The 19425-nt window shown below is 31.5% G+C and overlaps 1 protein-coding gene across 1 annotated transcript in view; it reads right to left on the bottom strand.

The window, feature by feature from the left end:
• Positions 1-219: 219 nt before the first annotated feature.
• LOC113393660 (E1A-binding protein p400-like) overlaps positions 220-19425 on the bottom strand; it is a 37312-nt gene continuing 18106 nt past the window's right edge. Inside the window, exons 2-4 of the mRNA XM_026630657.2 lie at positions 3856-3966; positions 2108-2290; positions 220-1762 (exon numbers count right to left, since the gene is read on the bottom strand). Coding sequence (XP_026486442.2) covers positions 545-1762; positions 2108-2290; positions 3856-3966 — 1512 coding nt within the window. The 3' untranslated portion in view covers positions 220-544. The remainder of the gene's footprint in view (positions 1763-2107; positions 2291-3855; positions 3967-19425) is intronic.

The raw sequence follows: 19425 nt of genomic DNA, 5'->3' as shown, positions 1-19425 counted from the left end.
TCATGAGATCTATGTTTTTTCGTTTAATAATTCATTCATATTAATAATTTTCTCGATTGTACAAGCTATTATCTAACTTGACGTGGTAATTTTAAATCAATCCCACCCAAAGTAATTTTTTTAGATCAATGGTAAATAGTCAGCCATACAGATGTATGTCCTCCTACATTAAATAATTAATTTTAAAAAAGGATTGTCATAAAAATAAAACTAAAACAATTTATTAATAAAATTATAATTTATTATAAAACAAAATATTACAAAAAGTTGGTATTTCGATTTTACAAAACGCTCAAACACAAAACATCGTGGACTTTCTCGTACAAAAGTGGTTTACAATTATATTTAAATCTTAAAACTAATTTTTATTTTAAGGTACTGAGACGCAGCATTATGTACACTCGCGGCCTGCCGCCTGTCCTTCGAACTAGATACCTCACCACACTGCACTATACGACTGATATTTAAGACTTGTACGTTATTTATGGCTATATGGACTCAGTCGATCGATAGATTTATCTAGCTCAGGTATTAAACTAAATATCTAGAGCTGAATGCCGTGACCTCTCAGAAAAGCGTCGATCTGTCCCGAAGAAGGGTTCTCTCCTCTCGGTACGTAGTAGTATTGTGGCGATTGGGTAGCTCTCTGAGGAGCTTGGGATTGAGCGAGAGCTAATCTTTGTGCCTGAGCTCGCGCCGCCGCTCTGTCTCTCTGCAGTTGACTTTGCTGAATTTGCTGCTGTTGAGCGAACAGCTGCTGAGAGCTTTGGAACTGAGTCTCGGCTTGTTGTCTCTGGTAGATCTCCTGAGCGTTAGCCGGTTGGAGTTGCTGTCTGTATTGGACTGGACTGGCTTGACCTGCACTTGAGGGAATCTGAGGGGATGGAACAAAAGGTCTTTGCTGTTGCTGTTGAGCAACGTACGGTTGAAGACGTTGGTTTAGGTTCAGTTCTCCCTTAGTTTGAGGTAAAGCCTGGAAGAGCTGCGTATCGTAATGGCCGCTGGAAGGATCGTAGACTAACTCAGTCGAGTACAAAGGATTACCAGAAGGTGAAGGTGCTGCATGAGTAGTTTTAGTAGGCGCATTTAATGAGGCTGGAGTAGTAGATGGGCCTTGATTATCACGGTGGAATTTCGCGAATTCTGCAGCAAAATCGATCTGTCCCGGTCTTCCTGAATTTAGTACAGCTGTCGGAGTAGGAGCGGGTGAGTATTCGGGCTCAGGGCTGTACTGAATCTGGGGCTTTGGTGTCACTTGTACAACTTGATGTGGTCTAAAAGTGGTCGCTGGAGGTAGCGCTCTGGGAGTAGTAACAGGTACAGGTCGAGGTGTGATAGCAATTTGCTGAGCTTGGTAAGTCGGTCGTAACGCTGGTCTAGCGGGCTGTGGGCGTTGAACCACACGTTGTCTGATGTGTTGAAGAGGTTCTTCTTCGGGTTCTTCATCAGCGTCCCTAAAGTCGTTTTGGAAGTAGGTAGTCGCTGGTCGTGCTGTTGTTGGCCTATAGGCTGGTCTGCTCGGATAATTTGGTTCTGGGTCATCTCTCTCCGCTGATTCTGGGGCTTGAGCTTCTTGCTCTTCATCGTCAGGTTTGTTCGGATCGCAAGGGTTACCTGACACGTAAGTGAACTCTCTTTTATTGCCGTCGGGGTCAATGTAGCCGTATTTGCCGCGGACTACACAGTCGGTGCCTCTTGTTTCTTCCTTGAAGGATCCGTCTGCCGCCTCGTAACCAAATGTAAAGCTACCATCGTCGTTCACCTAGAATTGGAAGGAAGTGTTTAATTAAAAATATGAACCTTAGTCCTGGTTTTGAGTTACAAGAAAATATTAAAAGAAGAATAAAAATTAAGTCTTTATTACGTTTAAAAACAAAACTAGTTTGTAATATATTGGAAAAACTTAGATACAATAAAACCTGCCGCAAATTATTATTGAGAATTGGTAGAATTCATTACTTTTACTCCGATTTCATCATTTTGAACCAAAACGCTTAATAGGGTAATTTTTATGTTCATTACAAATTATACATCATTCGGTTACATTTTCGACATATTTAGAGTGTTGTAAATGATAATTCGTAAATATGAAAGTTATAAAATATACCTTGTTATAGTTCCTGATAGTCTGCACAGGCGGCTGTTTTGGTCCTTCTTGCAGCTGAGATTGTTGCTGCTTCAATCTAGACGGAGCTGAGGATCTGTGCACTGCTCTCGGTTCGTATTCTTCATCAGCTCGGTCTTGGGCTTGGTATAGTCCATCGTATGCATCTTGCGATACTAAAACCACCTGTAAATTATAATTGTCTTTAAATGATTTTTTTTTAATCAAGGTCATCAAATTTAAGGCATAAATACTCATGCCCTATTACTGTAATGTTACGAGTTGAGTTTCAACGCGCATTATTCAAAAAAATTCTGTATACATTCTGTATCTTATGCATATGGAACAGAACAAATTTAACGTCTCGTTACTTATAACAAGACTGACAGTAACGAAACGTAAGATATTTAATATAATTAACTACGTCGATGTCATTAACGTTATTTGTTGAGTTACGTTCGACATGCTTCTGGAAGGTTTCGTATTTTCGTTCAATTAAATCTAGTTAAGCCGGATAATATTTCCAAAACATGACGATAGCTACCGTAAGTAAACTTGACTATGTATTTAATTTATAAAAAACCGTTACAACTTACTGCTTTCCGATTTTTCTCAGTAGAATCTACGACCCTAAACCGTAGTATCTTTACATTCAGTTTGGTTTTTCAACAAAGATAGAGTTCATACAGAACATTTTGATTTTGAAACAGTCAATGGAGGCCACGAGATTTGTTTTATTAGACATAAATGACACGAGATCTAGTTCATAACTAAATGCTTTTGTTAGCGTTTGTAATTGTAATTAGAGCCTTTAGAATATAGTTTTTATTACGTTTTTAAAATAAACTATTTTCTGTTAACTGAATATTAATATATAAAAAGCGTGAAATTGTAAACGTAATTGATAATGACACTGACATTCTCTTTCGACTATGTTTTTATATATAACCTATTTATAAAAGTTAAATAACCAGAGCCGAGATGGCCCAGTGGTTAGAACGCGTGCATCTTAATTCATTAAGAAATTTTCATGTGCTTAATTCGTGTTTACAATTAATCTCGTGCTTCGGCGGTGAAGGAAAACATCGTGAGAAAAGCTTTAGAAATAAAATATTATATTATTTCAGAATTCTAAATATAGATCTTACTTATTATATTAGGATATCTTTGTATTATTAATATGGTATTCAACCTTAAGAGTCAGAAGAAATAAGTAATACACAAAATTGAAATAAAACTTATGAACCTAATAACATTCCTTAATTATTTCTTTATTTGATAATTAATTGATAAAACTTGTAAGTTTCTGGAATGTCATTTAAACTTAAATATCCATTATACCATATTTTTTAATTAACCCTGTGTAGACGGATAACAATTACGATTGACTGCATTTTTACACTAATGTACTAAATCTCCTTTAGTTGTGCGAACTCAGCAACCAATCTAGATATGTATATTGCTGATGTTCAGTAAAAATACAAAATAATAAACGCCAAAATTTATAAAAATAGAATGTAAAAAAGGCACGGGCAACTGTGAGCCCGTGGAAGTTGTAAAAAAAATAAAAAAATAAAAACAATTTAAATAGTACAGTATTATCAAAAAGTCTACTCAACATTGACTTTTTAACAGTATTCTCGGTATTCCTATTTAATAATATATAACAAGTACTAGGAACATTGTAAATAATTTAAAAAAAATATTAATAGAATGTATAAAAACATAAGAAATAAGAAACAGAGACATACTTGTTGACCCCTTTCTTGTGCCTGAGGCTCGTAATCGTAAGCGTCTACTTGCTGCTGGAGGCGTGGACGGTGCCTCGCAGCCATCCCTGTCGCCAGCACGAGACATAAAACCTGAAAGAGAGAGACAGATATTTTAAAATAGCTGGTACTTAAGAACATGTTGATCATCATCATATTCATGACGTTTAATTTAAGTGAATGCAGATGTTTTTATAGCTATTGCATATCTAGCTTAAATTACTGTCCAAGCGGTAATTAAGGCTAGACGGTTTTCTCTTTTCCGCTCCTAAAAACTACATACACTGACCAGCCCACATGGATTGCGAGTATTATTACATAATTCATTCATTCATTAAAATTTTAAGTTATCCTTTATTAATGAACGTTCGAAAATATTTTTGACCATGAGGGACAGACACCCTACGATGTGGTAACAATTCACAATTTGTAACAAAACAAGTACAATAGTAAAAGGTGGAAGAAACCAAGTATCAATATGCTAGTATTGATTTCTGAAATACGTGTAACCTAAGCATCCGATCTAGATCTCTTGATACTTGATATAATCTCAAAACCTAAAACCTTCGTCATTTTATCTGCCCTCTAAAGGCTAATCCAGTAGCAACATTATGAATTATGTTTTACTTCGACGTCGTTGTTGAATTAAAATTTGAGAGGTCGGTGACTTCATTTTCTCTAAGGTTACCAGAAACATTATGAGTATAAAAAATTGTGACCAATTACGTCGCTAAAGAGCGTTGTTCTAAAAGATTGTCAGGTTGCAACTACCACCAAGAAATATTGTCATTGGGGATAAGAAAAAATGACTGATGTAAATAAGATGGCGGCAAGTTTAGATAGTGGCACTCGCCACATACTACAATATCTTATTTAACTGACTGTATCCTTAACGCAATGTCTTCAATGTGTACGTCTTCAAAAAATGTCTTAATGAATATGTATATACTTAATTAATATTGTTTTGAAATAACGAAACAATAAAAAATAAGTACTCGTAAATTGTATATTTAAATTAGTCTTGGGAATATTTCTCAATTCTCATTAGGTATAACTTTGCTGCAATTTATTGTTGAAACTTTTCAAAACATAATTCTACAATTAGCGTCTAATTAGCATTCAAATTTTTACTTCAAATGACAAAGCAATGATTGCTAAAAAATTATTGAAGCTTAAACGAGAAACTGTCGGGCGTTTTTAAAAACTTTTAATGTTGTTCCTAGACGATGACCATACTTTAAGTACAATTATTTTAAACAGACCATATTCATGTATGTAATATACTCATTGAATATTTTAGAAACTATGATTTTTCATTGTTTCTATAAGGCCAGAGACGCGGCTGTAACCATCTACATGCCCCGGGCTGGACATATATTGGGGTCGTGTATTTATATTCAGGGTCGGATAGGGGACCAGAGACGTCCCTTATAAAACATAGACGACATTTTTTTCGTTGTAGTATGATCAAGGACCGACTCTAACGTTATGTGTCAGGGGACTAAAGACATCAAAATTTGGCACCCTGGGCGTGCAATTAGACTTTTAGAAGAGCTTGGATTCGCTGTTTTACAAGATAGAATAACTATAATGTTACCTTCGTTTCGTAATGTGTGTGTACTAATTAAAACTTGAAAGAAAGTTCACTAGTTACTCTTTAGCTTAGATACTTATTGAATATTAATTAGATTTGTATTTCAATATTGCATAATTATTAAACACATTCGACGCTGTATCGTCGATAGTGTTTTTTTTATATTTTAATGAAAAAAAACAATTAAAAAACTCTTGTTTGTATCGTCGACAGTGTGATCTGGTAAAATTCATATTGAGCTATTTCGTTTAGGTCTAAATATTTTGGTATAACATACGTAATATATTAGTTTAATTATTTCGTAATTGTCAGTTTTATAACTAGAGTTACGCAATCCATTGCCTAATAAGGAAAATGTTTATAAATATGCGTAAGAACTGTAATTTTCTTTGCATACTATATTATGAAACTGTTAAGATCAGAATTAGGTGAATGAATCTAATTGTGTTTTTAACATTTCATGTAATTTCATTTAATAAAACATTGCATATAAGGTAAGACTTGCCTGCATCGTTGGTTTAATGTTATAAGGTTATAAATGTAAAGGACCTGGGTGGCCAAATCAATTACATATTTTTTTAAATATAATGTAAGCAATTACATATTTATTTTTAAATATAATAAAAGTAAATACTATTTAATGTTAATTTTCAAGAAGTATCAGTAATGCTCGGGTTTAGGACGCAGCGCGTGTGTTTGAAATTAGTCAGAATTCAAACGGTTTCGATGCAGTTAAAATTGCAGCTCTTGAGACTAGCTTTAAAAATCGAAGAAATTTTTGACGCAAATCCTGCAAAACAACCATTGGAATATTTTCATTGTGCTAAGTGTTTCATACACTAGATAATATACACTTATATTAATAATACAGTTGAAGTCGCATAGTAAAAAAACAATTAACGTTGATTAATTAATTAAGTTAGCGAGCTAATCTCATTTAAAAACTCACGCGATTTTAGTGGACGTGGATTACTAACTTTATGTATTTGAAATAAAAAGTAAAGCATATTTAATAAATGACACTCATAGTGGCACATAATACATACCATACTAAAATTGAAATTGTTTGCTAAGTAAAAATTGTTGGCATACCGACCTAGTTAGTCTGTGACATAATAGGGCACCCATGCCTCGGGGAAAAGTGAGACAGAGCAAAAAATATATTTTGCGTAACGTTTCAGGTATGCGGTGTAACCCACAAGTAGGCGTGGAACGATTAAAACACTCGTCTCGACTTGAAATGTTGCTTTTTATAGTGATCGAATTTTAATCATTCATTTGCTGACGTGACCAAATTAGAGATTAGTTTATTAAACCTGGTTCATATATTATTGGTTATAATTTAAGCGATCATTTAGTGAATACTTTATATGCATATTCGTTTTATTTCATGGTTTCATTTGTTTGGATATTGTATAATATAGCATCTCTATATGTATTTGCATGCCTTTCACAGTTGATGAATCAATTGAAATGAATCCATTTTAATCTATTAACGAGTGCTGGTTATCATTGATATGTTTCAGGATCTCCTTAGCCATTTCAACGTCCCATCAAATATTTCCACAGACAAATGTTTAATTTTAAACTTTTTCTAACATTTATTTTATGATCATACATATAAAGTTCGGTATCAAATGTTATCATAAACATTTGATAGCGAACGTTATGTTTATGATATAATGTTATAACATATTAAATAATGATATTATTCTCATGTTATATGTTACTAGTTAACCTATTAAGAGGAAAGGTCATGTAGCAGTTATGTGTCAAGTTAATAACTGGATACGATGGTGGTTAAGTATCGAATGATTTTATAAGATGTAATTTACTAAATTTAACTTACAATGAATTTTATTTAACTAACCTTCTCTGTACTATATTGGGAAAACATTAATTAATATAAAAAATCATAATACTTTTTCCGTAACTGTAGGTACTAACTTTATAGAATTTAGTGTTACAGTTTATTATATAAAAAAAAAATCGCATTTTTGATGTTACAGATTAAATTTATCAGCAGGTTAAATTTTAATTAATTCTATTAAGTATATTCTGCGTGCTGTTTTTTCATATAAATTAATAAAATTAGTTTTAACATATCCAAGCATAAATCGCAGTTTGGTTTTATTTACAGATTTTAATTATATAAAAATATCAATTCAATTGGTAAACAATTCATTTCGCTCATATCTCAATTATAAGATTACGTCATAGTTTTGTTTCACACAACCGGAACTGTCCCAATTTTCCCCGTGTTGATACTAACACGAGTGATACTCCAAGCAATGACGGTGAAAGCTGATAATGACTTTAAAATAATAGAGTCTACAAAATTATGATGAATGAAGGAAGACATGATTATAAAAATATATAGTAAAAATTGTCTATTATTATTATTTTTTTTTATTAAATATATCGTACATATAAATTACTTATACGTGACTTAAATTATAGATTACGAAATAGTGTAGCTCGAAAAAATAAAAAATCGTATTAATGCGGTACAGTGGTGTTTCCTTAGAAAATTTATTAACTCTACTTTTGAAACGTATCTAAATAGGAACATTTTACTATATTTATACTATAGTTATAACATAAGAATTTAATGTTTATTATTCCGTCGTGTTATATATTTAAAAATAATGTATTTAGCTAATAGGTCAACACGCTTAAATAATCAAGAGTTAAATTACCGCGAGATTCAGTTTTCTTAAACTTTTGGACGTTAATTATTTCTTTAAAATTTACAATAATCACAAAGTTCATATATGTGTAATTATTTACTGAAACGTGTTTTAGGAATTTGATTCTTATGCCCAAGGCAATAGGATCTAATGGCTTATATAAGCTTATTGTACAATAATAAGAGACAATAAGACGTGTAAAATTATTGTGAAAGTAATTTTATGTCGCATTGTTACGTGTTTTGAGATAAATTGTGAACTTTACACCAGTTATGACAATACGATTTTCACATTTTTATTACAATTTTTTTTTCGTCTAAATTCACACGTTACACGAGTAATGTGTCAAAACTTATTTATTCTATGTACATATTATGTAGAACGTATTTGCGAACGACGCAATTCTGAGGCGGAAAATCGTATTCTGTTTATTTGAACAATTCTTAACAAAAATAATATTATTGTAAAAAAAAAATTATAACCTATGTTGCCAAGGTGAAAAGAACTCTTTTTAATTTAAGAAAATTCTAAAATTAAACCCTATTCCAGTTACAATACATACTTTTTGCTTTACTTTATAAAAATAATTATGTATTAATGATTTAATGTTTATTAAAAAAATAATATAACAAACTCTTTTGCTTAATCAAGAAATACATTACGCAAGTGACTTTGAACTACCTAATATATCAATCAATTCAATCGAATGAGACGAAAAATAACTTTAATTATATCGATCGCTAATCACTAATTATTAACAAATTAATGTCAATAATTCTTATGCAAATAAATATATTATATCGATAATGATGAAATTAAATGTGATAATCTACGAAGTATATTCTAGTATTTCGTAAAACTGGATCGATCACTGTAATAAACTTACAGATATAGTAGTTATAGGCAATTAATGGAAATTACTCAAAATTATTGATTTCAAAATATCACACTTAGTAGTCGATTTGTAAATATTTCATAATACATTATCAGACTATGATTTCGGATTATGTGAAGAACGGATAAGTGGTCCAAGAACTAAAACAGATTACAAATTTACTAAAATCATCCTTAACAGACGACGGCGTGCGTATATTTTGGTGACGCCGCGCCGTTTCATATTAAAAAATTTTAATTTCATGATTATTTTAAGTTATTAATTTGATTTATTTAATTATTTTAGTATAGATTTTAAGATAAATATTATATATATGTGAAATTAATGTGTGTTTTGTTTTAATGTTTTCCTTTTAAGAAATCTATTTTAATTTGTGTTTGTGGTCTAGGCAGTCGATTTTTCGCAAAGCGTCGTTTTTTTTTTTTTTACGCCTGTCATGACGCTTTACCACACGTAGGTTATAGACTTATAATTCCAAAAAATATTTGGACTTCAAACGCATTTAACGTAGAAAATATCAACTATGGTCAATAAACTATTGATTCTCTATTTGTCCTTTGAAAGTTTAAAATTAAATTAACGTTAAACAATAGCCCTCTATTTTAAGGAAAAATTAGCGCTAACATCGTAATGTGTTGTATAAAGAACCATGCAATTGTTGCCTAACTTAGCGAAAGTTCCTCGTGTTTGCAATATAAATAGTTGTATGAATAGCGAACGTAAATAAAAAAAATTAATATCATCAGAACTCTAGCTTTATTGTAACAAGAAAACAAAATCATATTCGTTTTTTTTTTTCACAGTCGTTTTAATATTTAAAAAAATAGTTTTGAATATGTCTTTCTTGATTAAACTAATTAGTTTTATGAAACTGCTCATACTCTTGGCGATCTCGTAATGTCTTAATGCCGGGCTGATGCTTAATTGATATTGTTAGTTTTAGGAGCTAATTCCACCACGTTTGTCAATTTATTTACACATGCAAAATATATTCATCCAACTAATACAGATTTTATCACGATGTTCTCGACCTTCAAAATAAAATTCCGTGTCGATTACTCGATTTTGAATCCGCAATCTCCATTTAAGATCCACATTACCCAACCACTGGGCACCTTGGGCGCGTTGCCATATGAACAACTGACAAACTCTCACTTCGTTACGTAATAAACTATGAAGTCGTTGAAGTTGTTAAAAAACTGTTATCTCTGTGCACTAGTTTTCAATAAAGATCGTTGACCACTCGATTCCAAGAGTTAAAGTTCTACGAATCACGAGAAAGGTATTCGTCCTTAGCTCCGATTCAATAATGTCGCCTAACGACATTTCGCAGACCGTTTCAGTCCCACACGATAGTAACCTTAAGCTCCTTCTCCTTTGCACGAGATTCATATTTAACGCTAATTATACGTATTAGAAATAATATTGAAACCCTTGAAATATAAACATCCAAAAATAAATAAATGTTAGTATTAAAGAGACTATTTACTCGATCTCTACTCGAGTTATTAGATTCAAAATTATGTTGAAAATTTCAGTTCGATCAATAGTATGACTATATTCATTTTCAAAGTTAGCTTTGACAATAGCTCCAACATTTGATTCACAAATTTTAATAAGTGAAGTCAATAAGTAATTGTAGGTAAACTATAAAATATAATTCTATATAAATATGTAATTCATAGGCTATACATAAATGGTAAATAAAAACTTGTAAATAATATTAAACTGGAGTGATAATACCGTTTTATACTTCAAGTAGTAGTAGTGAACTAATAACTATTGTTGTTAAGGTGAAACGTGTTCCGTAATTACACTGGCTCACTGACCTTTTATTAACATTCATATCAACCAGTTATATTGAAGCTAATTTTAAATCTACATATGTATAATAAAATTTAAAAAAAAAGTTTTTTTTTTGTAAGCAATTGTTAAGATGTTTTATTTGTTTTCTCCGTTTAAATATTGATGTATATTAAATATACTTGATTGTTTTTTTTTTTATATTCTATAATATAAAAACCGTTCGCATCGCTTCGCTTTCCACGACGTGTGGATATATGATAACATACTGTTTGGTATCACGAAAAAGACTTTCTTAACTTTGCCGTTTCATAGACTCAAGTACTTAGTTTGTAAAAAATACATTGGTAAAGAAGGCATATTATTCGATACAAGATTATATAGATGATAAAAAAGTGTGGAGTTAATGCTTGTCGACTTCCAGGCAGGAGACATAACATACATATATAATTGTATTTAACTGACATGACTGTATTTTTAGATGTTGAAAAAGAGTAAGTACTGAGTTTCTTGCCGGTTCTTCTCGGTAGAATCTACATTCCGAACCGGTGGTAGCTTTACTTTAAATAGTTTATTAAATGACGATTCAAAAGTGCTTGTAAAATCCTACTTGAATAAAGTATATTTTGATTTGATTTGATTTGAATGCCCTAAAGAAAATTATTAGAAATTATGTTTTAAAACAAGTTTCAGAGTAAAGATTTATGTTCGTTTACTGATAAAATATCGATTATAAATTGTATCTGTGTGTCAATAATTCTAGCTACATTTCAAAAAAACTAAAGTAACACAAATTAAAGCTATTCGTATATGTGTGTCAAAAATCGAATTAAAATAATTATATTTACATACCCGTTTTGATTACACGATCTGTAAATATTATCAATGTACGTAATATTATAGGCTATGTCATAATATCAATAAATAATGTTACAATTAATATAAAAAGCATGTCAAGATCATACAAGTGTTCAATACTATTTTATAATAAGAGCTTAGTGATACGTCACATCGGTGTCAAAGCTAACGTACAGCCTCGTCAATCTGCATATGTGAGCTCTTATTCCGCATTCGTGCTTCGACATCGGAGGTGTACTTATTGAACTATCAATTCGAAACTTGACCTTAATATCGGCTTTGATCGTTCCATAATATGGAATTAAAATAAATGAAATGAATAATATATAAACACACAAACATATCATATAATCTTAATTATATACTTTGTATTGAGTAGAAAATAGACGAAAATCAGTTCTTACGCTTTTATATGGATCGTAAAATGAGTTATTTATTTGCAAATATATTTTGCATATTAGAAATGAAAATCAACAAATAGTTAGTATGTACATAAGTGTCTCCAGAATAAGAACCTTGTTTATTTATTCATTCATGTGTGCGTATAAAGTTTATGTGTGTGTTTGTGGCATTGATACAGCTGCAAGCCTGTGGTTGTTTGTGAAAAAGTTAGGAATGTTACGATGTACGACCCATGTCTTGAAAGTCGTTACGTCTAAAAGAAGTAATGGCGCTCTATAATTACGCTTTCGAAACTTCCTCTCGGATGCAACTATTTGAATAAATAAACGTCTATTTTGAATAAATTATTTCGATAAACATCGTATATAGAATTTGAGTTCACTTTATATATTTTGTATAAGTATTTTTGATAGGTCGAGTGTAAATATGCGTATACGCTAACTGAGTCGTTAAATTGATAAACTTGACGTATTTTTATGAAAGATAATTAAAATTAAATTGTTGAGTTGAGTTTTTGGAGTCTTTTGAAGCTAAAAATATATGAAATCTTACAAGAACTGCGAGTATGACGGCTAAATTCTTTGATTAGTTATCAATAGTAGGATCAATATATCGAACATGTCTTCGTAACTTAGCAGCCGTGCAAACGCTTGTGTCCGGGCCGATGTTGTATCTTAGTTTAAATTGTATGTGTTTTATTGCTAGACAGCATCACAAATCTATATTTTAGGATGGCAAATTGATAACAAAAAGTTTGCATTGAACTTTAAGACGACTTCTTCAATGACTTGGAATTTTCCGAACATTTTCACACAATGCTTGATTAGTTGAACAAAAATTTTACGCTCTATATATTTACATAATTTGAATGTTGCAAAATAATTTTATATCTAGCCAACAAAATTCTCTACTCTAAATACTGTTGTCTAGCCGCAGGCGACGTTACGTTCACAAATCGTGACCGCTTTAAAACAATTATATCTAAACATATTATGTAATACTTGAATAAACCATGTTCATTGAAAGCCATTCAAAGAAATGTTCTGAGCGAATCAGACTCTAATATGTCATTTTTAATAGCTTTAATGACTCAGTAGGAACATTAAGTTTATAATAGATTATGAACGCTTTGTTGGTTTGGTTGCTTATATTGCTCCAGATACCTGAATGAAATCCTGAATTCGCATTCTGTATCAGTTAAAACGGCACAATTGTCCGCTGTGCGATGTTTTATATTTTCATATATTTATACGTAGTGTCGTTTTTATTTTCTACCACATTTTTAAACACATATGCATTATCTTTAACATGAGCGGAAAGAGTTCAGACTCAGGACCAATGGTTTTACATGTTTTCCCAACAACACTTTCAACTTCTTTACTCCAGGCTGTTACTGAGGATTTTTCGATAGAATAACCCATTAATCCCTAATCCGCCCGACAATATCACACAACTTTATGTCAAAATATAACACCAATACTATAATTATCCTAGTAATGTAACATATAATTACTAAGCGTCTTCAACTGTATGCATTTCTTGGCAACCTGGAAATGATAAACCTTTTACAAGTCTTTCTGGTGATTGTCGTAAAGTTGTCTAAATGAATAAAACAAATTTCCAATCTTTCTTTTTAATAACAAAATAAATTTAAAAATGGTTCGACGTCCAAAAATAGAACATGATCCACTAATAACAATTTAGTAACAAGATAAATTTCGACGATTTGCGATCTGTGTGATAAATGAGTCTGTGTATCCCGCGAAGTTGTCGAGATTTTGCAAGTCCGAATGACGAAAGTTGTCGAGATTTTGCAAGTCGGAAGATCCGAGGATCGAAAGAAAAGCCGTCGTCTGAACGCAAATGACAAATAAATAACTATAATCAAATTACAATTTTGTATACAATTTCTTTCGCCACAAGCGTCGAAGGTTGACATTTGATCGGGTGATTGTAGACTTTTGCGAGATTAATGATCACCAAAGATTTCCTATCAACTTTGCCTAGATTTATGCTTAAATTTAAAAAGGTCGCTGAGTTTCGATAAAATTGCTGAACGACGTTCATAAAACTAATATATCAAGCAATAAAATCGAACGAAAAATCTATTATAATATTATAAATGCAAGAAGATCTGTCTGTTCCGCTTTCGCGGCCAAACCTCAGGCATTCTTATTCCTAACACCAGACGACCAATCCCTAGAATTCGAGTAGAATATAATTTTAATAAATATAATTGTTGGGCTAAGATCTCCTCTTCTCGTTACGAGAAGGTTAGGAAATTATCCATCACGCTCCGCCAATGCATGTTGGATGCGTGTTATCCGACAGAAGCAGGTCTCTTGTTGTTGAACTGGCAATCTTTGGTTACAAGATACTTGATCGTTTCAATACATGCACAATTAGTATTGGTTTAAATATTTTTGCAATTAATATAAGTAAGAGACTCCTCAGATATTCTACCGTCAAGAAGCATTAATTAGTATTATTGTGTTCGGGTTTCAATGATGATTGAACTGGTGGAACTACAAGCACAAGAAACGTAACGTCTTTGCTCCCAGTGTTAGTGGCGCATTGACGATGTAGGAAATGGTTAATATTTCATACAGTAGGGGGCAGTGATCACTTACCATAAGGTGTTCTATTTGCCATTCTAAAAAAAGCCATAATATAAGTCAAAACATTCAAAATATATTGAAAATGTTATTAATTTTAATGAAATCGATGTGAAAAGTTTAACATTTAATAAAATGAAGCTTAATTAAAATGTATACTCCGTAATATTATGTAAAGAATATAAAATAAACGAGCCGTCTAATAGATTAACCCGAGGCTTCGCTAAGGCTGGCGCTATTGCCTCTCGGCGAACCAAGTACCTACATAGGTAATCATGAGAAATGTTACTATCAATACGTATATAAGTAACAGGTTATTCTTAACACGATTTTAGATTCTATATATATACCCTTAGCTCATGAAATGGAATGTTTTTTCAAATGAAATTGTATTAATATTTGTATAATAATTAACAAATTAAATTGTCCGTTTTACATACCACTAACGAATAGACAAAGAACTATTACTGATGCCGATTAACGACCCATTTTATTGTCATAATTTGAGTGAACTGAGTGTTTCGTGAGCAAAATTACTGGAACGTGAGTGATTATATCTAGTGGTCAGTACTTTAACAATCAGCGAGTACTTGATTTAATTTTCAATTCTTTGTTTTCGACAATACACTATCCTTAATAATTATACACCAGTTGAAAATGCCACTACATAAGTATAAATTAGTCATAATCATAATCTATGTCATCATAGGTATACTGAAGACAAGTCCAATGTATGAAATATACCTTAAAAGGTAGGTGTTAGGAACGGTAGATCATGTTTGTACCCATGACAATATGTATGTAAAATTTCGCAATCATCGGTTAAGTAGTCAAGACGTCATAGCATAAGAAAATAAATTTCGCATTTATAATATTAATAAGTAAGCGTAACAGACTGTCAGACAGAGTTACTTTTCATTTATAATATTAGTATATATTAATTCTATGACGTGACATTTGAAGAGCGCCTTCTTGCAAAAAATGAAATATTTTTACTTTGATTATATTCATTACTTTTGATATATTTTGTCCGTGTCCGCGCTATTGTTTTATATTAGTTATTATTTTATTAAAACAACGATATATGTCAATATAACAATATTCAATTTTTAGCCTGATGTGTATGTTGTTAGTTTGGCGTTGACAGTGTTACAGGTTTGAGACCCGAGTACTGAGATTCAGTCGAGCAGTAAGCGTTCCGTCCAAAGGGTTCAAATATGTTGTATGTATCGGTCTTCTCGTTGCCAAAGTTATTGTGACCCCATGGTCTCATTCAGGACGTGTATAATACAACACAATCATAAATGCTAATAATACGTAAGTGATGAAGATATACATCAACATATGGAGACATACAAACACACAAATATCCTTCTAAAAAGTAGAAACGAGTACATTCAATTTGGAAATGAATTATTTACGAATTTTAAATCATTCTAGATTATTCTTAACTTATCTATCTATCTTAAACATTCATATCGCAAACAGCCTAAGATTTAGCAACTAGCGTACAAATTCTTTCATACACATGTATTATATTGAAAGCCGATAATATCTGAAAGCTTAAACAATACTTTAGATAAAATCACGGATAATACTCGTTACAACACGGCGGCTCTGTTTGGTCTTGAAACTATACAACTTTGCGAATGGGATATTGATCGTGCGCACAAATTCGTTCAAGTAGACTTAATGGTTTCGACTTTCAATAGCTTTAATTTCCAATTAAGTTATCATTTATCGAAATGACATTGGCAGAAATGATTAACCATATAGATATTTCATAGGAACTTATTATATAACTTGGCTTTAATTGAAACAATTATAGCCTTTCCTTGTGTTTCGTATGCAAAATAAACCACAGCGGTACTTAGACCACAAATCACTTTAAAATTAACGTAATAATAACTATATGTCGAGCTAATTGTACCGCTTTGAATGAGGAACAGGAACCCATTCAAACACACACATCAATATATTGTATGATTACCGCAAATTAGCGAAAGTTGAACAAATTATTTATAAAAAAAACACACACTTCACGACGACGTTCGATCTCTATTTCGAATCTCATTCAAAAAACATTCCTTCAACTCTACATAGAAAAGTTTAATATGCTTATAAAGATTTATTACGCATAAATAGACTCAGTGGAATCACTTTCGCTATGTCCGGACATTACGCATGCGCGGGGCGCCTTTAGAAAGCTATACTTAGTTTTCACTGACTCCGAACGAACTTATCACGTTAGACACGTGACTGTTTCTTGTAATATAAAGTAGAAAATAAATAGAAAATTTATCGAGCTACAAGATATTAATGTTATTTTTAACATAGCTTTGTTTATCCGTAGAGAATTGATAGTTATAATAGAGGAATTTTAGCCCTTCTTCCTCGAATGTAAATTACGATTTAATTTGAAAAAGGAATGTGTTAATGACTTACTCTCTAATTACTCGATCACATTGCTAAGATCAGGTTTAAAGGCTGTCGGCTTTCATCCCATTAATGGCACTACCTTGGCCATTTTTTTATCATATATTATTAACTATATAAAATTTAATAGATTTATGAACCGAATTTATTTTTAATCTGTCGAGTCTATTCTACGTACAGATAGAAAAATATTTTATTCAAGTAGGCTCTTGCAAAGACTTACGGCACCGATTCGGAAGTAGATTCAACCTAGAAGAACCGTTATAAAATTAAATAATTACTCTTTTCCATCATTTAAATCAGATATAATTGAGTATAATTAATTACGTTTCGTTAACCTCTCTAATTAATAAAAAATATCTATGCATCAAAATCATCGAATAGAACCTATACGCTTCGTGATCTATATAATATTTTAATAAGTAGTTACGCATTATTTAGAGGCAATTTTTTCACTTAGATTTCAATTAATATTATTAGTTCGCTTTAAGTATTTGCGGAATTTTGTTATAGAACCGTGTCCAAAGAAGATTGACTAAAAGAGATTGACTTGGTGGGGAATGGAAATTAGTATTCTAGTTTGTCTTTTACTTCTCGTGTTCATAAAATGTATATATAACATAGTTAGAATATCCTAATACATATGTATAGTAGACAAATGTATATATATATATATTTGTGTATATACTTTGTGTCTCTGTGTGACGTCCGTGAATCCCGCACCGTCAAGTTTCACGCGGTAATTCAGCAACGCAACCCTCGATTGCTCAGCTTACAATGAATATTTCTATTCATTAAAAATATAATTAAATTAATTGAGATTATCATCCAGTTGATATAGATATTTATTATTACCCATTAATTACTTATTTATTTATATTCATAGGTTGAAGATGTCAGTATTGTTAATAAACATTTTTGTCTGTCCATTCTAAGTTATGTGTTAAGTATACCTTTTAAAAGCGATGTAAAATTATTCTTAAATAAAGGGAGAATGTTATTTAAGTATAATACACGCTATCGGAAAAAACCTATCGCATAACAATGTGTAATTCACTTCGTATCGAAACGGTTGATTTTTTATGTAATTTCTAGTAAGTTCAAGGCGTTGAGAAGATGCGCCGGACGAGGCTCTCACAGTCGCATCGCAAACTTGCAACATGAACCTCGTGTCGCAACCGTCGATACTAAAATAATAAGGACAATTATATTGTGGAATAACTGACTTTTTTTAAACATTGCGTATGTAAATGTACGAGAGAATTGTATGATTTGGTAAACGCCGACAGACATTTTGTCATCGAATGTTCTAGTCGCTTACTAATCGTGTTGCTGATTGAAATTGAGCATCACATTTTTACTTAGGCACATTTTAAAGAAATATATGATTTTGAAATTTTTCTTCTTATTGGCTTTAGCTATATTTAAAGTATCAATGTCAAGGGTTATTACTTGCCTAAACAGTTTTCTAAATTCGATACGTATTGTACTGTCACAACATCGCTAGTTTAAATTTAAGTTGATAAGCAAGTCGTCACGTTGAGACAAAAAAATAGTTAACATGACCTTTATCGTTTAACAATATGAAAAACAAACGAAAATCAATCGTTTTAACGTTCGATCGAATTTTAAAAATACTTTTTTATACATATTGTAACGCAACAGTGACAACCTACTTTGTTAAAAACATATCGAAGGGCGTCTCCAGTCCCGAGATTATAAATAGACCGAACAGATCTTAAACGGACTATATACTTATTTTCAAAATAGTTTTCATATATAACAATTTTATATATACAAGTTATAAGTGTACTTGTCATTGATACATAATTGATAAGAATGAACTATACATCGAATGAAGAATGACCGTTTAAAACAACCTGATTGATTTAACCATTCGATCGTTAACAACAATAATAGAAATACTAAACAAAAAACGTGATTGATAATCTCGTGTAATTTCTCAACGCCATTAAACGAGTTATATCAATCAGTTGGATATGATACGAAATAAAGCAAAATTGACCTCGACCTTTGGGTATCATTAATCTGCGCCCGCGCCGCCGTCCGGCCGCTTTGCACTTTCACTGGACGCATAGCCTTGACAGTTCGACCACATTTATACTAAACTTTGTACACATACCGACAATATATGTATATCGATGTTTCCTACTGTTGTATTTACTTAATCATACAAATTTATTCATAGAATGTACCCATGCTTTCTTTATATGAGTTTAATATTAAGTTTATTTATTT

Source organism: Vanessa tameamea, chromosome 10, assembly GCF_037043105.1.
Source record: "Vanessa tameamea isolate UH-Manoa-2023 chromosome 10, ilVanTame1 primary haplotype, whole genome shotgun sequence".
NCBI classification, from domain to species: Eukaryota; Metazoa; Arthropoda; class Insecta; order Lepidoptera; family Nymphalidae; genus Vanessa; species Vanessa tameamea.
This window is presented reverse-complemented; position numbering and strand designations above follow the sequence as displayed.